This window comes from Trichomonas vaginalis, chromosome IV, assembly GCF_026262505.1.
Source record: "Trichomonas vaginalis G3 chromosome IV, whole genome shotgun sequence".
Taxonomy (NCBI): Eukaryota; Parabasalia; order Trichomonadida; family Trichomonadidae; genus Trichomonas; species Trichomonas vaginalis.
The window spans coordinates 33,421,644-33,443,293 of NC_067206.1; the positions used below are offsets into that span (position 1 = coordinate 33,421,644).

The 21,650-nt window shown below is 30.4% G+C and overlaps 8 protein-coding genes across 8 annotated transcripts, besides 4 other annotated features; 4 read left to right on the plus strand and 4 right to left on the minus strand.

The window, feature by feature from the left end:
• Positions 1–463: 463 nt before the first annotated feature.
• TVAGG3_0214550 (Major Facilitator Superfamily (MFS) general substrate transporter family) lies at positions 464–4,798 on the minus strand (the record flags this gene model as incomplete). The annotated part of the gene is made up of 1 exon (XM_001317284.1): positions 464–4,798. The coding sequence occupies one exon, from the start codon at positions 4,796–4,798 to the stop codon at positions 464–466; it is 4,335 nt and encodes a 1,444-aa protein (XP_001317319.1).
• Positions 4,799–5,089: 291 nt separating this feature from the next.
• On the minus strand, positions 5,090–7,386 carry TVAGG3_0214560 (Major Facilitator Superdomain-containing protein; the record flags this gene model as incomplete). Its single annotated transcript, XM_001317283.1, has 1 exon — positions 5,276–7,141. The coding sequence occupies one exon, from the start codon at positions 7,139–7,141 to the stop codon at positions 5,276–5,278; it is 1,866 nt and encodes a 621-aa protein (XP_001317318.1).
• A 122-nt stretch (positions 7,387–7,508) lies between these two features.
• Positions 7,509–8,615, plus strand: TVAGG3_0214570 (carbohydrate transport; the record flags this gene model as incomplete). The annotated part of the gene is made up of 1 exon (XM_001317282.1): positions 7,522–8,559. The coding sequence occupies one exon, from the start codon at positions 7,522–7,524 to the stop codon at positions 8,557–8,559; it is 1,038 nt and encodes a 345-aa protein (XP_001317317.1).
• Positions 8,616–8,974: 359 nt separating this feature from the next.
• On the minus strand, positions 8,975–9,395 carry TVAGG3_0214580 (acylphosphatase family; the record flags this gene model as incomplete). Its single annotated transcript, XM_001317281.1, has 1 exon — positions 9,049–9,387. One exon carries the CDS (start codon positions 9,385–9,387, stop codon positions 9,049–9,051), a length of 339 nt encoding a protein of 112 aa, XP_001317316.1.
• A 570-nt stretch (positions 9,396–9,965) lies between these two features.
• Positions 9,966–11,498, minus strand: TVAGG3_0214590 (pectin lyase-like family; the record flags this gene model as incomplete). Its single annotated transcript, XM_001317280.1, has 1 exon — positions 9,990–11,498. The coding sequence occupies one exon, from the start codon at positions 11,496–11,498 to the stop codon at positions 9,990–9,992; it is 1,509 nt and encodes a 502-aa protein (XP_001317315.1).
• A 127-nt stretch (positions 11,499–11,625) lies between these two features.
• On the plus strand, positions 11,626–12,215 carry TVAGG3_0214600 (uncharacterized protein; the record flags this gene model as incomplete). The annotated part of the gene is made up of 1 exon (XM_001317279.2): positions 11,745–11,984. One exon carries the CDS (start codon positions 11,745–11,747, stop codon positions 11,982–11,984), a length of 240 nt encoding a protein of 79 aa, XP_001317314.1.
• A 1,151-nt stretch (positions 12,216–13,366) lies between these two features.
• TVAGG3_0214610 (armadillo (ARM) repeat-containing protein family) lies at positions 13,367–13,864 on the plus strand (the record flags this gene model as incomplete). The annotated part of the gene is made up of 1 exon (XM_001317278.1): positions 13,367–13,864. One exon carries the CDS (start codon positions 13,367–13,369, stop codon positions 13,862–13,864), a length of 498 nt encoding a protein of 165 aa, XP_001317313.1.
• Positions 13,865–14,499: 635 nt separating this feature from the next.
• Positions 14,500–14,842: a mobile genetic element.
• A 567-nt stretch (positions 14,843–15,409) lies between these two features.
• Positions 15,410–15,725: a mobile genetic element.
• Positions 15,726–17,423: 1,698 nt separating this feature from the next.
• Positions 17,424–17,444: a terminal%2Cinverted (terminal inverted repeat of tvBac_61I transposon ID:TVAGG3_0214640).
• Positions 17,424–18,200: a mobile genetic element.
• A 79-nt stretch (positions 18,201–18,279) lies between these two features.
• Positions 18,280–18,558, plus strand: TVAGG3_0214650 (uncharacterized protein; the record flags this gene model as incomplete). Its single annotated transcript, XM_001317276.1, has 1 exon — positions 18,280–18,558. The coding sequence occupies one exon, from the start codon at positions 18,280–18,282 to the stop codon at positions 18,556–18,558; it is 279 nt and encodes a 92-aa protein (XP_001317311.1).
• Positions 18,559–21,650: the final 3,092 nt, after the last annotated feature.

Genomic DNA, 21,650 nt, shown 5'->3' on the forward strand with positions numbered 1-21,650 from the left:
TAATTTTTTTGTTTTTTCTCATATCTCATATTAACCTCATTTAGAACCTTTTAATTGAATAATAAATTGAATTAAATGGTTCATAATGCTGACATGTCTACTTCAATTTATTCAAGCTTAGAGTATTGAATTCATAAATGAAAAATTGATCAATTTTCCAAACATCGAATGATATATTATCGAAGGGAACTAGCTATACATTTCAATTATTGATTAATTACATATATGAAACGTGGAATTTTCGAAAAATAATTTGGAAATTAAACCCAATTAACTACGCAAAGTCTCCCTATCATTTTTCTACCTCAGTATTGAATGAACCTCTATCAAAAATTTGAATTATAGACTTTACGAAGGGAGATTTCAAAAATTAATATTCAAAAAGAAAAGATTCCAAATTAATGAAAGATTAACATGTTTTTATAGTATTTTCTCTATTTGCTGAAAGTAAAAGATTTAAAATTTAATGACAAATCCATCTTATAAATCTTGCAATGAAGAATAGTACGCATCCAACAAGTACTATTATACTTGTTATACGTGGAATGTAATACCACATTACAGATGAAATGGTGCTTGAAAACCAATTCATTAATGTAAACATAGAGATAGAAAAAGCATCATGATTATTGGCAGATCTTAGGTATGGTAATTGAAAGATTCCAAAGCTGTATGCAGCGGCCATAACAGCAATTGCAGGCGTTCTATCTGAATTATCACCAATAAAAATAACTGCAACGATACCAGCTGCCAAATAAAGGAGTCCCATTTGAAATTTGAAAATAGTATAACAAGTTGAATCTAAATAGTCACAACCAACACACATGCCGTACAAAATAGCGAATACTACTCCTAAAATTACATGCAGCATTGATACAAACTTTCCCATTCCTTTGTAATGATAAACCCATAAACAATTGCAGCAAAATCCTCTGTAAAATGGTGCGGCAAGGGCTAGAGCCATATCAAAATAAGTAGGATCATCACTACCGTCTGCATCATCACATTCATAATCGAATTCATCTGAGAACCATATTAGAATAATATAAAATAATGGCAATGCATGTACAAAATACATATAATATATTTGCACATAAGATACAATTAACATTCCAACAGGTATCATTAATAAATAAAAACTAATAGCATGATAAAAGCCTTCTGATGATGCAACTGATCTCATCATAAGTGGAATTAGGATTGAAAAAGATCCTATGGCAACCGATTGTAAATATTTGAATACAATCATTGGAATACCACCAATAATCATTAAGCCTGTGAACAATATATATGCAAAGTTTGCTATTGTAAATAAAATTCTCAAATCACTTAGTACACACATATCAATTAAAATTGTTATTCCGGCTCCAACCAAGGCGAATAACGGAGGATACGAACTGAACTTTCCCCAAGAGCCAAATTGCCATCGGAAATTAACCTCAAAACCGGATTTATGATCCTCAATGTATTCTTCGTAATAATGATTATAATAATAATTTGAAAAATCACTACTATTATAATCAGGTGATATACCTTGTGGATAATGATACTCGTCATCATCATAGATGCCAGGCGCGATGATTGTTCCAACAAGAATTCCTCCTAATCCTAAGAAAATACACCAGAATACACTATTGTTGAGAGCACAATTATGCCTGATAGCTTTTGTAAACAAAACATATCCAGCCAATGCTGCTATGCCTACAAGTACAGTCATGCTTATCCAACCAATAACTGCCCAAGTTTCAGATCTTACTTTAAGATAAAGGAATGCTGCACTTCCATTAGCAATCCAGAAACATCCCCATGCAAAAATAAATGAGGGTCCATAATAATTATCTGATATGAAACAAGCCCATGGAACATTAAATGCACCAAAACCAATTCCAGCACCTATTACATATAATCCTGCAGTTATTTGAAGATAATATAAGACAAATCCAACAAGAAGAACAACAATTGAAAGATAATGATATAGTAAGGTTAATGGTTCTCCATCATTTTCGTTAAAAATAAAATAAAATATAACTATACTCATAATTGCTGCAGCACAAAATGCAATGTCATAATAAAAAGCATCAAGATATGATTTAGCATTTCTTGAGTTATAAATAAATATTCCAATAACACCAACAAACGCATCTAATGTTGTAAGAATAGGAGTAGCCCATTCATATTCCTTGCCAGTAAATAATTCGCAATCGAAATCGAAATCCGTGGCTTTATTTGGCTCCAAAAAGCAAATGGTCATTGCCTGCAATGATGATGCTAATAATGCAAGAATCGGCCATTTCTCAAGAATACAATTACCAATACTAAGTCCAACAGCAAAACTACCCAAATAAAAACTAAAGAATTCTTTCTGAAGCTCTGAAATCATTATTGATGAAAGAAAAGCCAAGAAACCAATTGCTATACCTTCAATACCTCTAAACACTAAGACAATAATTGGATTATCAAGATATCCTACAATTGCTGTTGAAATAATAAAAATGATGTTAAACACCATTAACTGCAATTCTCGATTTTCGAAGATGAAAATATATTTATAATCTAAACAGATCTTAAACAAAACTGTAATAAGAGATGCAAATGCTGCACCAAAGAGAGGAACAGTATGATATATCATAACATAATAATCATCTTTCAAGTTGCATTTTCCAACTACTGCTGCGCCAATTGCTATTGCTGATAAACAATAAATTATTGTGTTAAAGAATTCGTTATCGGATCTTAAATCAAAATCAAGTATATAATGATCGTTGTAGAAAATGACACAAATAATCATACTTAATATATACAGACCTAAAACACTTGCGCCAACAATGAACCAAATAAAAGGTGTTGTCATCAGATACAATACCGCTGAAAATCCATTGACAAACCAAAACAAACTCCATGAAAATGCCATCGTTGATACTGGATTGGCTTTTCTAAGAATGAAATAATGATCCCAACAAAGGAAAAATAGACCTGATCCACTTGCTACTGCCATTAGATAAAATCCAATCGTATCTTTCAATCCTAAACCAATTCCGCATCCAATAAAATACAAAATGTCTGACAAAATATAATAGTAAATTGTAAATCTTTCCCATATTTCATTTGTAAAGAATCGGAAAATAATTGTGAAAACAATCAATGGAGAAATGAAAGTTATTGTATATTTGAAAATAGATAAATAATCATAATTAAATCGATATAATCCAATCCAAAATGTAATAGATCCAATAAATGCATGAACTATGAATGTAGCTATTGTTTGAACAACATAAATATCATTTGATTCTTTATAAAATATATAACGAGAGAGATCAATTTCTTTGTAATTATTGTCATTAGAGACCCAGATCAATAAACCTTGTAAGAAAGGAATAATACAAATAATTTTGATCCAATGAACTCCGATTGTTCTGAACAAGAAAATTCCCAAACCGAAGAAAACAAAATAAACAGCTAAATATGTCTTATATTTCTTCTTTGATGCAACTTGTCTTAATGTCATTGGATAAACAAAAGACATTATGCCAACAACAAAACCTTGAAGTGTTCTAATTAATAAATGCAAAGGAACTACTTTGGGTGAAAAATGAAGTCCAATTGTTAATCCAACAAAAACTAAGTCAATGACAGAAATTAAAATTCTTTTGTCAGAAATAAAGAAAATAGTTTTCTCGTCTTCGTCACATAATAGTTTCATAAACATATAAACAAAAGGAGGAATAGAAGCTCCAAACATTGGTAAAGCATAGAACAAAATATTCTTTGTCGTTTCAAATTCATAAGGAGATGAACAAACCATTGGTCCTGAAAGAGTAATTCCACCAATAACAATCAATAAACATAGTAAATGGAAGCCAAACTTCGTCATTTTGACTCCTCCTTCAGCTGAGCCTGATGAAATAAGATCGCTGAATTGTTCATCTGAATTATCTTTTTTGAAATATTGGTAAAACTTTCTTTTGCTTTTATTGATCTCTTGCCAGTTGTTATTGGCACTCTTTCGTATGTCTGCAGCTCGTTGGCTCTCGTTGGCAATTTCAACATCAATTCCGTCATCAAATTCTTCTAATTCAAAAATTTTTTGATGTCCTGATTTGAAAGTATTGATATCGTTTTGTATATCATTGATCTGTTTCTCTGCAGTTTCGCCTTCTAACTCAATCTGAGGCTTTTCGGTACTTAAATTTTGGATATTTTTGTTTGTTTGCCTAATTTCAGCTTTCTTCTGGTCAATGAGATTTCTGAGCCTCTGAATCTCTGCGGCTTGCTCTGGAGTTGCTCCTAATCTAAGATCGCATTGATCATTTTGTAAATTTGTTAGAAATTGCTCCATTGATGCTAATACGGAGAGTTCTAGTACGGTATTCGCCTTTTTAATGAATTCGTGAATGTTAACAAGTTTGTTGTCGAACTTAATTTTCAGATATTTAAAAATTTTGAATTTATATACTTTTAATATCTTAGAATCTTGGTTATCAGGGATCTGAACCGTTTTTAATTGGTCAAGGATCTTAATGGATTCATCATAAGTAAGCTCGTTCTCCTTTAAAACGGTTTTTATTTGATTTATATCTTTGTATACTGTGAAAAATGTTCCATCTTGAATAAGTTCTTTAGGACTTTTAGTTTCTGCTTTAGCTTCTGAATGTTGTTCTGTAGTTGACGAAGATACAGATTCTGATTGCTTATTTTCGCTGGTAATTGAGTTTTTGGTACTAATAGTTGTACTATAAGAATAATAATCTGATGAATCACTTATAGACTCTGACGCAGGCCGCTGAATAGCCGTGGTCATTCTCTAAAACTTAGACCTAAAAAAAAAAGTCGTATGTTTTGAAATCGAAAGATAACAAGATTCTTTTTAGTGGAATAATATACTAATCTGAAACTGAAATGAAATTTGTTGAAAAATCATGATTTTCGGTAAAACCATGATGTAAACTTCTCAAAAAGTAGTTATCGTTAAAAAATGAATGCGACTTTTTCAGATATTTCTCTTTCTTCTTTCAAAATAACCTTAAATAGAAATATTAAAAACAAATTCATTAAGAATACTGGTGATAAATCGGAATATTGAAAAAAAAAGTTTACCATCACCATTTCTAGTCTGAGAAAAGGCCTCATATTTAGGTCATAGATAGAATAGATCATCAGAAGCTAAACTTGAGACCTAGGTGTAAAATTGTGCAAATTTCCAAAGATGAGAAAAATTATGAAAAATAATTCAAGAAAGAATCTTTAAAATAAACACAAAGTATAATGAATGTTAATATCAGAGTATTGTATGGCATGTGTCGAGTTTGAAGAAAGTGAGATAAAGTGAGAAAAAGATAATTATTACAAGAATGATACTAAGCCATACAAATGACAAGTGATATAAGCTAAGATTAGTGAGTATCGCTGAAGAAATTGATGTGGAAAGCCAATACAAGCCCCAATAAAAACCAAATGTTTTTGGTCTCATTCGAGTTCTTGTTTCGTAATAAGGAAGCCAAGGCAACTGTAACAGTCCAATGCCGTTAGAAAATGACATGATCATAAGTCCATAATAATCTTTGTGTAAAATAATCAAAAGAGTTCCGATAAAAGCGAAAACAAGACAAGGAATAGAAACAATAATCGATGCTAATCCAAATGTATTATCGCTCCTCATGCGAAGAATAATCAAAAAGACACAAAAAACGAAACTTCCAACAACAAATGGAATAATGAATCTGACATTATCCAATGGATTGGAGTAAACACGTGAAATCAATGTCCATAATGTGAAAGGACCGAGGAATGGCTGAAGAATATGCAATCCTATGACAAGAAACTCTAAATGGAACTTAAAATCAACTCGAAATTCGAATTTCAAGTTGACAAAGTTGAAAGAGCTTTTGCTTATGAACCAGATTAGGATTGTTTGGAGGCCTGGGAAGATAACAATATAAAGAGGCCACTTCTGTTGTAATGGGACACAAAAAATGACTCCGAATGCAAGAAAAACTAAGAAAAATGAAAACAAATACAAAGGTTGCTTTGTTTTTCCGAGTTGGAAGAGCGAAACAGGATAAACAATAGATAAAAACCCAACAATAAGTCCCTGAAATGCTCTTATAACTAAGCATGCTGCCATTTCTGTATTGAAGAAATAATATAAAATTATTAACCCAATAAGGACCAAATTAAGTATCGAAATGAGTACCCTTCGATCACTCAAAAAGAATATGGTGTCAAAATTCTTATTATCCAAGAGTCTTTTGGTAAATACAAATAATGCACAAGATAAGAAAGCTCCAATGTAAGGTAAGAACCAAAATAGTAAGAAATACTTGGAATCGGTGTCATTTTCAAATGGATGGACACAAGTGAAAATTCCGGAAATTGAAACTGCGCCAAGTAAAATTATTAAAGTGTAAAGGGTTAATCTAAACGTACTAATATATTTTTGATGAAAACCACCGAGTAAAACAGAGAGGTGTGAGCAACATGGTTCGCCATCTGTATCTTCATACTTGGCTTTCTCTTCATTTGTAAAATCTAACTCTTCTTGGGCTAGGTTTGCATCATGCTTGCTATTAGCTAACTCAATTCTCTTTTCAATTATAATTTTTTTATTTTTTTTGTATAATTGTTCTTTGCGCTCACATTCATCTTGTAGTTTTTGGTACTCAGCTGCTTTTGCATTCGCTGCCTCTTTCTTTTGATTAACTTCCTGTTTCAAATTATTATTTTCGGTATTTTTCTCATTGTATTCAGTGTTTAAGACTCGGAATTCGTTTTCGGCAGTTTCTAATTCTAACTTATGGTTTTGAATTATTTGTTCAGTATTATTGACTAGAACTTCATCCAAATCATTACGAATAGTAAGAAGTGGAGTTGCATGTTGAAACCCGTAAGCTGTATCGAGGAATGCCTTAAAATCTTCGACTTTATTTGCTAAATCTACGTTGGCATGTTCAATAGTACCGAATTTCATTTCTTTTTCTCTGCATTGTTTGTAAAGGAGGTGCCATTCATTAATATCAAGTTTTAAATAGTCAAGATATCTTTCATATTCAGTTTCAAAAACATCATAAAATAGATCGTCTTGAATCTTTCTGTGCGCTTCGTTAGCTGTAAGTTCAACATTTGACTCTCCAAGTTGGAATGTCATTGTGTACTGAAAATGTTGAAAAAAAAAAAAGTCGTAGAACTCAGAAAGCCAAAGTTTTGATTCATTTAGCATTTCGATATAATGAATGTAATGATTCACAATTCCTCTGAAAAAGTTCGAAAACTTGGTTGCAAATGGATCTGAATGTGAACAAGTTTTCGAACTTTCTCGAGAGAATAGGAGCTTACAAATATCCTATTCCCTCTCTGAAGCTGAGAAATTTCACTCAAATAGTTATGTGTATAGATTGCGTAGGTCGAGCCATTTTTTTATTCAAATTTTTTAGAAACAATTTTTTATAATATTTAATATTTATTAGTATAAATCAACGAAATGATATTTTCCAAAAATTGTATACGATTCAGAAATTTTTTACAAAAATGGGCTTAGGCACTCCCTTCCTTATTGTTGGTTCTATGGCTACATCAACATCATTAATCTTGCTAAACAAATACGTCATGCAAAATTATGGCTTCAGATGGCCAATCTCTTTGTCCACATTTCATTTCTTATGCACTTGGGGTGTTCTTGAATTGCTTTGCTCGCTTAAGTTTTTTGAACGTGCCACTAGCATGCCTCTTAAAATGAGACTTACTTGCGCTTTCGAAAGTGTTGCCGGAATTATTTTTGCAAACTTTTCTTTGAAATTGAACTCGGTCGGCTTTTACCAACTCACCAAACTTCTTTGCATTCCAGCAATGGTCGCTACAAACTACTTTGTTTACAACAAAAAGACACCATTTAGAACTCTTTGCACTTTAGCAGTTTTACTTGTTGGAGTCGGACTTTTCACCGTCAATGAAGTAAGTGTCAACCTCCCAGGTACCATCGTTTCCATGATTTACGTATTTTTCAATGTTGTTTTCCAAATCCAAACAAACGTTATTTCTAACACATACCACATTAGTGGCCCATCATACCAACTTGCTAACTCACTTCCAATGACAATTATCAGCTTTTTCTGCGCAATATTCTACGAAGTCCCAGGAAGCAACTCAATTTTAATGCATCCATTTAAACCAATGGAACTCTTCTGGATTTTCATGACAGGCATGATCGCAGTTTGGGCAAACGTCTTCGGAATTTCTATTATCGGAAAAGCCTCTGCAGTTACATTCCAAGTCGTTGGCCATGCAAAGACAATCCTTATTTTCGTCTTTGGACTCATTTTCCTTGACTCAAATGTTGAAGAAACAAACGAACAAAGAATTAAGAAGATTGGCGGTTTAGTTTTAGGTATGATTGGTACAATTGCATATTCAGTATTCGAAATGCAGGATAAGGCTGCTGCAAAGAGAGCTGATGAAGAAAAATTAGCAAATGAAAAGGCAATTCCACTAATTAACACTGATGAAGAATTCAAAGAAGCTGAGGAAGAGGAAGAAAAAAAGGGAAAGCTCAATGAAGAGAATAAATAACCAAATTCACCTTAATTACATCAATTTAAGAATAAAATGTTGATTATTACTTTAAATGAGCTATTTATTGCATTTTCGAGCTTTTTCAGACATAAACTATTAGTCATCATGCATTTTTTTTTATCAAATCTCATAAAATTAAATAAAGAATTTAAACTCAATAAAAGCCAATCATTAGTGAAAATTTCAGGAATTTACAACACAGTTCTGCATGCTGTACTCTAAAAAACAAAAAATGCTGAAATTCAAAATTTAATATTTGAGTATGTATCTCTTGCATTGCTAAAATCTAATTGATTGTAGAGGTAAAGTTGATCTGTCTGTAAATGCAAGTAAAATTTTCATTAATTTGGAAAATTTTGTTTAATTATTAGGATTAAAAGTACTATATTGTGTATTTATAGACAGAAAATATTTTATAATAGTATCTAAAATCTCTTTATAATAAAAAACCAGTTTTTGATTTCTATAAACTAAATTTACCAAGATTTAGCAGATATAAATCTCAACTTCTCCTGGCCACTTGATAGTATCAACGTTCTGGTTGGTTACTTCGTGCTCTTCAATAGCCTTTCCTTCTTTGTTTTCTTCATAAGATGTAACTTGAGCCTTCCATGAGTTTAATACTTCTCCACTTCCAATTGTTTTGACAAGGTCATCAATCTTAGCACGATCGCCTCTGAATGTTGCAATAACTTTATTCTTATCATCTGTGCAATTTGTAGCACCAGCTTCGATTCCACGCTTTATGGCTCCACGCATAATTGTTTGGCGGAACATTGCATATTGTACATGACCATGGAATGTGAAATAGGCTGTAGCAGACATCTGAATTGGTCAGTTCACTTTTCTTAACACTAAATCATCGTTTATTAAATTCAATTCTTTGAGTCATCTCAGTGAAATATTTCAAAAGTCAATTCGACTAAAATCTCCATTTAAAATCCTGCTTTGAAACAAAATGAATTCCTTCTATATTTATCATCTACATTGATACATGTCTTTAGTTCCATATAAAAATTAAAAATCACAGATATCTTTTTTAAACCAATGAAATATTCAAATTTCATTAGAATCCCATGTATTTTTATAATGTATAAGTTCCAAATATATTTTCAATTATCATCCACATTCATTTATAGTTATGAATGTTGCAATTCCCAGAAAAAGAATATTTTATTTCATTAAAAAATGCTATGCATCATGTCTATGCTAGATTTTCTTATATTATTATATTAAAGGATAATAACATATGCTTACTTTCCATTTTATTCAAATTGAATCCAGTTTTTTTAAATGATATTTATTTAAAATAGAGTTAAATACATTAACTATAGTCCATTTATCGTTAACAATAGCTTTATTTTGCTGCCATTTTAAAAAAATCTCAATTAATAAAAAAATAACAAAACTTTATGAATAAATTACAACTAAGCATTCATGAAATCATATATAATTTCATCTTTTGTCTGAGAACTTGTCTTCTTTGGCATGTATTTCCCTCTTTCTTCAAGAGACATCGCAAATACGTCGTCATCTCCGTCATTTCCACTGCTGGACATTCTCAACTCGAGTGGATCTGGTCTGTCACTGCTGGAGCTTCCTTCGTCAGAGAAGAACCTCTGATAATCGTTCTTTTTGGCCGCTTCGTTGCTGCTCATTTCTCTGACAAGTCTGATGATGACCAATACAAGTATAGGTATAATGATGATGAATAACAGTACAGGAACAACAACAATAATAATTCCGATCGAATTAACTGTTGCTTTTGGAGAATTCGTTGGCGGAGGAGACTGTGAAGGATAAGGAGATTGAGCAGGTGTTTCTTCAGGTGTTCTTTCGGGGTAGGGAGTACGTTCTGGTAAATTATCTGTTTGAGGGGGAGTTGAAGGTAGAGGGGACCGCGTTGGGGATTGAGATACTGTAGGAACTGGAGATGGACCAGGAGTTGGAGGTAATGTTGGACATTTCGGATCTTCATCGGCATAATTAAACAAAATTCTGCTTATTGAGCTCTGTTCGAACTGTGATGAGTCACCTGTTACAGCACCACAGTCAGAAATGGACTTATCCGTTAAACAATTGACTAATTTTAAGGTATATTGATATCCGAAAGGAGATTCAGCAGAAGTTGCAATTTTTCCGTTATTGCCTATAAACACACAGTTTGAAATGACTGAATTCTGCTTTAATTCAAAAATTGACATCGAATTTTGGACAAAATTAGAATAAGAAAAAGAAAATTTGGGATCAAGAGTACAAAATTGAGTTTGCGATCCACCCTGTAATGTATTGTATGAAAAAGAAATTCCGGTTTCACTTGCAAACGAAGAATCAGTTGTAGAAATCAAAGAAATCTGGGAAGAAGTAATATTATTGTACATGATATTGATTTTGAAATAATTAGAATTAGGACTGGTTAACGATCCTTTTGATGAGGCAATATTATTTGAAACAAGTTGAATAGAATAAGAACTGATTATAGGAATTTCGACTGTATTCTTGATGTAACAATGATAAATTATTGCTTGTGCTGAATATATGAGAGCATTCATTTGAGTAGATGTTGCTGAAAGACTATTAAACGTTGAACACATGACTCTTAAGACTGCGTTATTGTTATTACTTATGACATAGGTGTTAGCACCTTGGAAAATGCAATTATCAAATATAACTTCGGTTGCATCTGAATTTACTTCAACAGCTTGTTCTTGTGTTCCTGTATAATATTTTCTCGTATCATCGTTAGATAAGTAAACTGGAGACAAAGAATTGCGGAATGAGGACTTTTCAACTCTCAGGGGACGAATTGAATAAAAAATAGGACTGAAAAAACGTGAAAATGAGGAATGTTGGACTTTGAGGTTGACAATTGATGAAAATATAGGTGATCGGTCAAACTTTACTAATGACAAATGCAAAAGTGTGACGTTGATCATCTACAAAATTATCAAAAGTGAATATTTTTATTTTTGAAATTCATTTTATTCATCATTACTAAGTTGATAAATCATTGTTGTTTTAAAAATCAACGGTTTTTTGCCATATTGTATAAATTTGCGGAAAGTCATCTTCTTCAGATGACTTTCCATGGACCAACTATTTCGGCAGCCAATTTACAGGAAGCACCATAAAACACTGCCAGAACTGCAATCTTACAGCAGGAAAAAATGAATATTACTTAGATGAATGTAATTTTTTTGATGATAGTGACCATGTTATCAACTTTAACCCAATTAACGACACATTATTCCTGCATAATCGCTGCTTTTTTAGTAATTGCACTTCAGAAGAAGAAGGAGGTTGCATTTACTACCAAATTGGCAGAAATAGTTCCATCGTTCAACGAAAATTCTGCTGCACAAAATGTCAAAGCCAGAGAGTTGGTCAATTTTCTTATACAAAAGTTGAGAGAGATAATTTAAACTTTATTATTGAAAGTTCCCTTTTCGATGTTGGAAATGGAAGAGATAGCGAAAGAGTAGTTAATGCAATAGATGGGAATATCATTGTTTCATCAACAAATTTCTCATCAAATACAGATAGAGAAGATCCCGTTGGATATTTTTCTAAAACTTTAGAGAATGACTTTGTTACAACATTTAATTATTCTACAATTGCTAATAATTTAGGAACAGGCATGTATGATCTTATATATTTTGGTTATAACTCAATGATTGATTCATGCAATATTATAAATAATTCTAACCCCGGATCAAATCAATGAATTATTTACCATATAAGTAATTCTCTTTCTATAAAAAGCTGCTCTTTTAGTAACAACACCGCTCCTTATTCATGTTTGATATATAACGATAATTATGATGGTAATGAACAATTAACAGTTGAAAATTGCTACATTGACAATTCGGTTACACCAATATTTGCCAATGATGTAGAAACCAAAAGTCCAAGAGAACTATTTACTAACAAATTGATTCATCTTTCAACTGGCAATTGCCAAGCAGAATTTGCAATTATCGATAAAAGTATTCCCAAACTTAAAAAACTTTTACTATTATTCAAAACTTTGTCAAACATTCAATTCGTATCATAATTCCTTCGAATATTAACTCCAAAAACACCATAGAAGGAGTAATGAATGAAATACATCTACAATTAGTCATTTCTTCTTTAAAAGCTACAATAGAGATAAGATATTAAATAATTTCAAGATGACCAATTCCTGATGACAAAATGAGTGGAGTCCACCTTTATTCTTTGCTTCTTTTCAGTTCCAATAGAGATAAGGTATTTAACAGCTTCAAGTTGTTCATTTTCTGATGCATAGAATAGTGGAACACATCAATGTAATCATGTGTGTGTTGTAATCATTTATTAAATTTATTGATTTGATATTTTTTAAACTTATATTGAAGTAATAGATTCAACAATCTATTTACCAGGAAATGCATGGAAAACTTGTGGTGTTCCAGTATAATCAAATACGTATGATAAGTTAAAATATCACATATTGGAATACTAACTTTCAAATCTTAGGCAAAGCATTTCACCAATGATAGAGTACGAAAAATTAATTTGTTATAATCAACATCAATTATTTTCTAAATATCTATCTGAGGTCAATAAATGAAGTAATGTAACACCCAATATTTCGACATAAGATAATGCGGGGGTGACACCATTCGGTCCCAGAAAATTGTACAACGTTATTATTTTTCTGATAACATTTGAATACTTTTCAAAAACCCTTAGTACCTTTCACAATTGTATCGAATTAATTAAAATGCTATGAATTAAATGAATTTCGGACTAGAAAAATTTCATTAAAAATCATCTATTATTGATGAATTTTACTGATTGTTTTATAGCAACAGTTGAAAATCAAGCACCATCAATGGAATCACTTGAATTCCTCGCCAAATTTAAAGAAGAAAATCCTAGTGAATATGTTTTAAACTTAATTTCATTAATTAATAACAAAGACATCAGTTACAAAGTTAGAATCGGTGCAATTAAATCATTATCTATCCCAATTAAATCTAGCAGGCGGATAGGCTCAAATGAACCAGGTTTTGAGGAAGAAAGGAATCAAATTTATATGACTCTTGAACCTTATTTACAGCAGAATGACGAATTTGACAAAGCTTGTAGATCATCTCTAACAAATTGTCTCATAAATGTAAGCGAAGGATACTTCAGAGCATTTATTTCAAATTTTGTTCAAAAATTCCATGAAAACACAAATGTTCCTCTAATGCTAGGAATTATCTTGGATGTATTCAATCTTTCGTCTTATATATTACCAGTTTCTTGTATCGAAATTTTTTATAACATAATTTAGCAATATAATGACGAAAATGTTACAAGCATTTGCCTTCAAATACTTAGCCATATTCAAACTATCCATGCTTGGGAGTTAGAAAAATATGATTTTCATATTTTTGAAGAGTAAACCAAAAGAGGTATCAGGTATCATGCAGAATATCAATTCTGAAGCACTTGTGAATAAGATCCCAGATTTTTATCAGATGATTTCGAGTCGATTCCAGTTTTGTTAAATAATCGTTGACCTTCCAGTTTTGTTAAATAATCGTATTTTAAACGTACACTTTTTTCATTTTAGACCAACCATATACAATATACTCGATTTATGCAGGTGGAGTTTTGTTATGTGTTGTGACAAGTTTAAATTTTACTTTTCAATTGTTATCACCAAATTCGCATATATTCGAAATTTCGAATTCTTCTACCTCAGATCTCAAACTTCATTTATCTCATTCACGTATGCAGTTATTCAAAATTTCGTTAAGTATTAATCGATATCTTAAATACAGCAAAAGATTATTTATTAAATTATGAATTGAAAAAGATTCTTACGATTTACCTTGGTTTATTTGATTTCATAGTCTATTTTGACTTAAAGGACAATCTTACATTGAATTACAACCCATAATTCAAATTAAATTTTTTTAATCCAAATTTGCTCAATGAGTTTACAAATGTAAAGCATGTCCTAAATATTTACATTTCTAAACTCATTGAGCAAATTTGGAGTACTTATTTGCTAAATGCAATATTTCAAACCACAAGTTTACTAAATGAGTTTACAAATGTAAAGCTTATACAAAAGCTTTACATTTGTGAGCTTATTGAGTAAATTCGAAGCACTTTTTTCTCAATGCAATATTTCAAATTACAAGTTTACTAAATGAGTTTACAAATGTAAAGCATGTCCTAAATCTTTACATTTCTAAACTCATTGAGCAAATTTGGAGTATTTTTTTCTGAATGCGATATTTCAGACTACAAGTTTACTAAAGGAGTGTTTTTTATTGATACTGATCAAATTTCATTATACATTTCAGTTGTATTTATTATAAAATCTCTCTTTTTCATACATTATATCATTGATTTCCACAAATTTTTAATTCAAACCATATTACAATTTAATCCCCACCTATTTTAATAGTCTTTATTTGACACAGAAATTTATAAAATCCTTCATATATTGTTAAATCTGTAATTTTTTTCTTCAAATTTCATTTTTCATTTTTTTGGATTATTTTTTCACCAAGAATCATATTATTTTAATTGTATTTTTGATTGGCTTCTAGAATGGCTTTAATTTTTCATTTTTCAATGAAAATATTTCACTTTTTAAATGAGCGAATGAATTTCAACTAATAACTCTTTTATACTTCAAAATTTACAGCATCCAAGCTCAGAGATGAAGCAAAATCATCAAATACGCTCGTTTCAAGGGCGTATCTTCTAAAAATCCCCAGAATTTTGGATTTTCGCGATCAATCTACAATTTATATACAGTAAATCCAAAAATATCAACAGAAAATTTATCTTATAACACAAAACCTCAGTCAAATTACTCTAAAGAGTAGTTTTTCAAAGAATCTCCAAATTTTCGAAGTTCTTTGAGGAATTACTCTTTAAAAGATTGTAATTATGTAACTTTAATACTAGGTAGTTATAATACCGAAGCTACAGCCTTATAAAGGGCCGTTTTTCCAAGATAATCGAAAACTTCGAATATCTTGGAACTACTGCTCTTTAAAAGACTGTAATTACGTGAATTTAATACTAGATAGTTATAATACCGAAGCTACAGCCTTATAAAGGGCCGTTTTCCCAAGATACTTGAAAACTTCGAATATCTTGGAACAACTGCTCTTTAAAAGACTATAATTTGTATAAGCTTGGAATCCATTATAATCTACTTACTTGAAATATCTTCTTTTGAATATTATCAAAATACTTTGACAATATCCATAAGAAAGAGCCTCAAATAAAGTAAAATATCCAAGATTCTGATGGGCAATGACTATTTATTAACGAATATTTGCAGGTTTAAGAAATATTTTGTAATTTAAATTTTTAAAATTCGTTTGATTTAGTTTTGTTGTATATCATTGATAACAATATAAGTAATTCGATATGATCTATCAATATCAGCCCGCATTTCCGTATTTATTTGTGTAATAATTTTAATTTATTTATGATGCTTTTTTGATTTAAAAAATAACTATTGGTGATAATGCATCTGACATATCTCTAGCTTTCTACATCATACTTACCGATTTTGAAGCCAAGAATAAAAACTTTCTCATTGACTTACATGAAATGTACGTTTAAAAAACGATTATTTAACAAAACTGGAATTCGAGAACGATTATTTGACAAAACTGGAATCGACTCGATGATTTCTGAATTATTTTATGAATCTGAAATTTACAATCAATATCTTCGAGTTTTGATTAACTTCCAGGACACATTCTATAAACATGTGAACCTTGAAGATATTTGTAGAAGGATATTGCCAGAATTACTCAATGAAAACACTGATTCATTAAATGATTCACTTTTATGTAAATTTATACGAGGAGGATTGAAATCAAAACTCTCTGAGTCATTTAAATTTGATGTTGTCGTTACAAATGAAGTTAAACAGCAGAAAATGGAAACAAAATCGAATATTTTTTCCTCAATTGCAGGTGTTATTAACGAAGCATTGAGTTCTGACACATTTGAGGGAGTAATTTGTGCTGGTAAAGCATATATTTGTCTCTTAATTATTGATATTAGCTTGGCAAACGAATTATTAAATTGTGAACAAGTTCTCGAGAAAATTCCATTGGGGGAGAATGAAAAATTAGATGAGATATTTATAGTTATGGAAAGCAAATGTATTGGAAGCAGTTTGTTGCAGCCAACTGAAGAATTTGTTAATTTTATTTTGCAAATGTTACTTTCTGACAATCAAAACAATCAGGCAATAGCTGAATCAGCAATTAATGACTTATTCTGTCTTCAAAATCAAGAACTACACTCAATAATTTGGGAATACTTGATGAATTGCTTTAATAATGACGAAAACACACCAGATTTCAATCTATTCATTCTTGATCTAATGCTAGCAAATGCATTTCGTCTCGAACAAAGTATATGCGAAGCAATTTTCCCTGAAATTATTTCTTTGATTGAAACATTGACTAATTCTAGTGAAGTTCAATTATATATCAGTAGGTTGCTCGGAATCTTGGCTATGTTAGGTAAAATTCTCGGAAATGATTTTGAAGAATTTACTCAAAAGGCATTAGAAATAACTTCTTTGTATATTGAAGATTATGAAGATGACTGTCTATTTACATTTAATATTATCATTCAAGCATTCAATCAAATTACTCCGGAAATTTTGAATTGTTGCTATATTTTAATCAAACAAAGACTTGAAAAACCAAATACAATCCTCCCAAGTTCTATTGTTAAACTAACGGATGACGAAGAGTTTTTGGTAGAATTTGCCAAATTAATCCTTCAAACAGTGGAAAGTTTGCAAGAAGGCGAGTTTTTCCTTGAATATAATGGATTATTTTCATCTTTGTTAAGGGTGCCGGAAAGTGAAGTGATAGCTATTATAAAAACAACACTTTTCAAACCAATAAAATCATTTTTATTTTGTTTTGTTTATATGAGTATAAACATTAAGTGATGATGTATCATAGTATCATATTCAAACTAAGTGAAAACGATGTTTATGATTATAAGGTTATCGAAAACATACAAAAATCATACAAAATTTTTAAAATTTGGAAGGGAAAAAGTGCTTTTATCTCCATATATGAGAATTAAAAATAAAATTTGTTCTGTAAAACTTTTAGTATAACTATTGAAATTTTGTGTTTAATGTATCTCACTGGCTTAAACACATTATTGGAGGACTAGATACAAATCTAATTAAACTTTGAATGTGGTCATTTCGGCTGGAAACAGCTACCATAAGGTTTGTTCTCTAATAGTAATTAGTAGAATCCAGTGAGATGGTAGTGTAACCTGTTTTAGTTTTGAAGTTTCCCACTTATTGCATCTCGACACTTTTTAACAAGTGCCAAATGTTTTCTATAAAATATCTAGTATCTTGTACCTAGATATCATTCCTGCAGTATCAGCCCCTGCCATGGAATAACCAGGGACTAGATAGGTCTGCAAGTTCGAAAATTGCGAAACAGTTTTCTTCATACTGGAAGTATCCAAGACCTCAATATCATAGAAATAAAAACCTTAGTATATACACTACTAATATATGTTTCAATATCATTAATATCTTTACTACAAATGAAGTTATAAGCAATACTCGAAATCGCGTCACCTCACTTTCCGGCACCCTTAACAATTTATGGAAAAATTCCACAAAAGTTTTCCGAATTTTTCGAGAGAATCAGTCAAATCAAAGACTATTCTATTATGCTAATTGGAAGCGAAGAAAGACCAGACTTAGCATTCTACTACAATCTGGAAGTGAGGAAAATCACAGGATACTATCCAACTGTTTTCCATTGGGCGAGAGCTGCTTTTGCATCTGATAAAATTTCAAATGAAGAAAAACAAAATATTTTAAATGCTTTGCTTGAGTTTGAAGAACAATGTCAGCCAGCTAATTGCTATGATAAGTCACAGATCCAAAGTATTATTGAAAGGTTCCCTAACGATGCAGAAAGAATCAGAAATTGCTACGGATCTTGACAAAAAGAACCAATGAATAGTAGTTTTCAATACAAATTTCTTCCAAAGAACCAATGAAGAAAATTTATAATATATCTTTATTTTAATAACTAATATATATATATATATAAGGTAGTCAAAAAATCTAAGTAGAAGGGCTTTGAAATATTGAGGGGATTTGAAATTTTGGCTCTCAAAATTTACCCTTCCTCACTACTCGAATTCCGAGCCTCTCAATGAGTTTCCTCTCAATTTTGAATGGTTTATATTGACTTTTGAATACCTTTATTGAGAACAAAAAAATAAATATATTAAGATTCGTATAATATTGGCATTTTTCATAAAATAAAGGCCTAAAAAACAGGGCCATTCAAAAAATGAATTGTTTTGGGGAGTAGTGGATCTAGCATCTGTGTAACAAATAATAAAGATTGGCCGTAAAAATTAGGCCTAATCTCTTTTTGGTAAACTTTTGGAAATTGATATCTCTTTATATTCGTCTGTCGTGAGGTACAGATAACAAGATGATGGAGTAAATGCTTTTGACATATTCACTTTTCACCATATTGGCCGAAATTAAGTATATTGTTGCTAATTTTTTGTTTTTTACCTTGTTTTTAGGGGCACTACTATTTATTCATCTTTGTATCATTTTTGTTGAGCTCGTATTGAAAAACAATCAATGAAATCCATGTTTTCATTTGAAATCTGATAAAGTTAAACGTGCATATAAGTTTCTCGCTGATATCACTCAATTGCAAATTCATATATATGCAATTCAAAAAAATGAGAAAAATTTCGGATTGTCCAAATTGAAGGATATAATTTTTTTTCTTTAGCCAACAAATCAATGTATTATATTGCATTCATTATCCAATGAGTAGTTACACATAATATTAGCATATAACACTCTTGCTGTTTACAAATACAAATTTTGATTTGATTATTTTGTTTAAAGCTATTCTATTTATAGTGATCTCTTATATAACATGTTGTATAAAATATCTATATTACTATTATTGTATTTCATGAATCTTTTTTCATTAATAAAATTTTATTGGAAAAATTTCAACTTTTCATTAATCTAAATTGACATCTGTGATGCTTTCTATTCTGTTACAACTATTAAAGCTTACATTTAAATTCGAATTCAAAATTTCAAAATTTTTTAAATTGATCAATACAATGATTTTAATAATATATATTTGTTTGTGCTTTTAAATTTCTTAAGCTTTCAAAATTTAAGAGAATTGATAACTTAATACAATATGATCATAATGATATACTGATTAATAATTCGCAAAATGTAAAAAAGTCTTCTCAAAACTAAATTCAATGCCTTTCAATCGAGATTTTGAGGCAACTTTATATATATATAATTGCCATCTTACAACAGCATCATTATTACAGTCATGCTTGGAAGAAATACCTGCTTATGCATATATCTTACTAACATATTCATGAAAATATGGAAAGAAGGTGAATAAACAAAGCATGCCTCAAATTCATTAGTTTGATCCAAATATACCAAAAATGATATTGAAGATTAATATTCTAAAGATTTTTTTTCCTCGAAGTTTTGACGGAGTTTGATGGAAATCTAGAGATCTTAAATGAGCGTTTGAAGAATGCATGAGATATGCAACTATTTCGCATAACCTAGTTTTGGTTTATTATTGAGGAATGTATTCAATATTGAAATCAATTTATTCTAAACAGATTAATATTCAATATCATTTTTGGTATATTTGGATCAAACTAATGATATTGAGACATGTTTTGTTTATTCACCTTCTTTCCATATTTCGCAATATGCTGATGCCAATGCACAGGTTAATATGAAATTATTATTCAATTACCATATTTATGAAGTAATAATAAAAAGATATCTTGCGTTCTCATTATGTAGGCATACTGGAGACAGTAAATTAAGGAATGAAGACTTTTCATCTTTAAGTCGACCATTGAATAAAAAATAGGACTGAAAAAAAGATGAAAATGAAGAATGTTGGACTTTAAAATTGACAATTGATGAAAATATAGGTGATCGGTCAAACTTTTATGTTGACAAATGCAAAAGTGTGAGGTTGATCGTCTAAGATTATCAAAAGTGAATATTTTTATTTTTAAAATATATTTTATTCATCATCACCAATTTAATTAAATATATTGCTTTGTCATATTGTATGAATTTGTTCGAAAGTCATCTGAAGAAGATGACTTTCAATGGCCCAACTATTTTCATAGTCAATTCACAGGAAATGAAACCAAATCATGCATAAACTGTGATCTAACAGCAGGAAAAGGTCAATACTACTTAGACGAATGTAACTTTTTTCGAGATAATGACCGAGTTATCAACTTTAGCCCCATTACAAGTTCATTATTCCTACATAATCGGTGTTCCTTTAGTGATTGCACTTCAACAGAAAAAGGAAGTTGCATTTACTACCAAATTGGCAGCAATAGTTCGATTGTTCAACGAAAATTCTGTTGTACGAAATGCCAAAGCCAGAAATATGGCCAATTTTCATCTACAAAAGTTGATAAAAATAACATAAACTTTTTTATTGAAAGTTCCGTTTGTTATGTAGGAAATGAAGATGTTGACGGAAGAGTAATTGATGCATTTGATGGTAATATCATAGTTTCATCAACAAATTTCTCATCAAATAAATCTCCAGAAGATGCTGTTGGATGTTTTTCTAAAGAGTCAGAGAATGACTTTATAACGACATTTAATTATTCAACTGTTGTTAATAATTTAGGAACAGGTGATCTTGAGCTTATAGCATTCAATTATAATTCTTTGATTGATTCATGTAATATTTTAAATAATACTAGTACACATTCAGTAACTGGAATTATTTACCATCAAGATAATTCTCTTACCGTAAAAAGTTGTTCTTTTATTAACAACACTGCTCCTGAAGGTACATGTTTGATATATAACGCTCTAGATCAATTAACAGTTGATAGTTGTTACATTGACAATTCGATTTCAACAACATTTTTTAGAAATACAGAACTTAATCATCCAAGAGAACTATTTACTAACAAATTGATTCATTTTTCAACTGATATTTGCCAAGCAGAATTTGCAATTATCAATA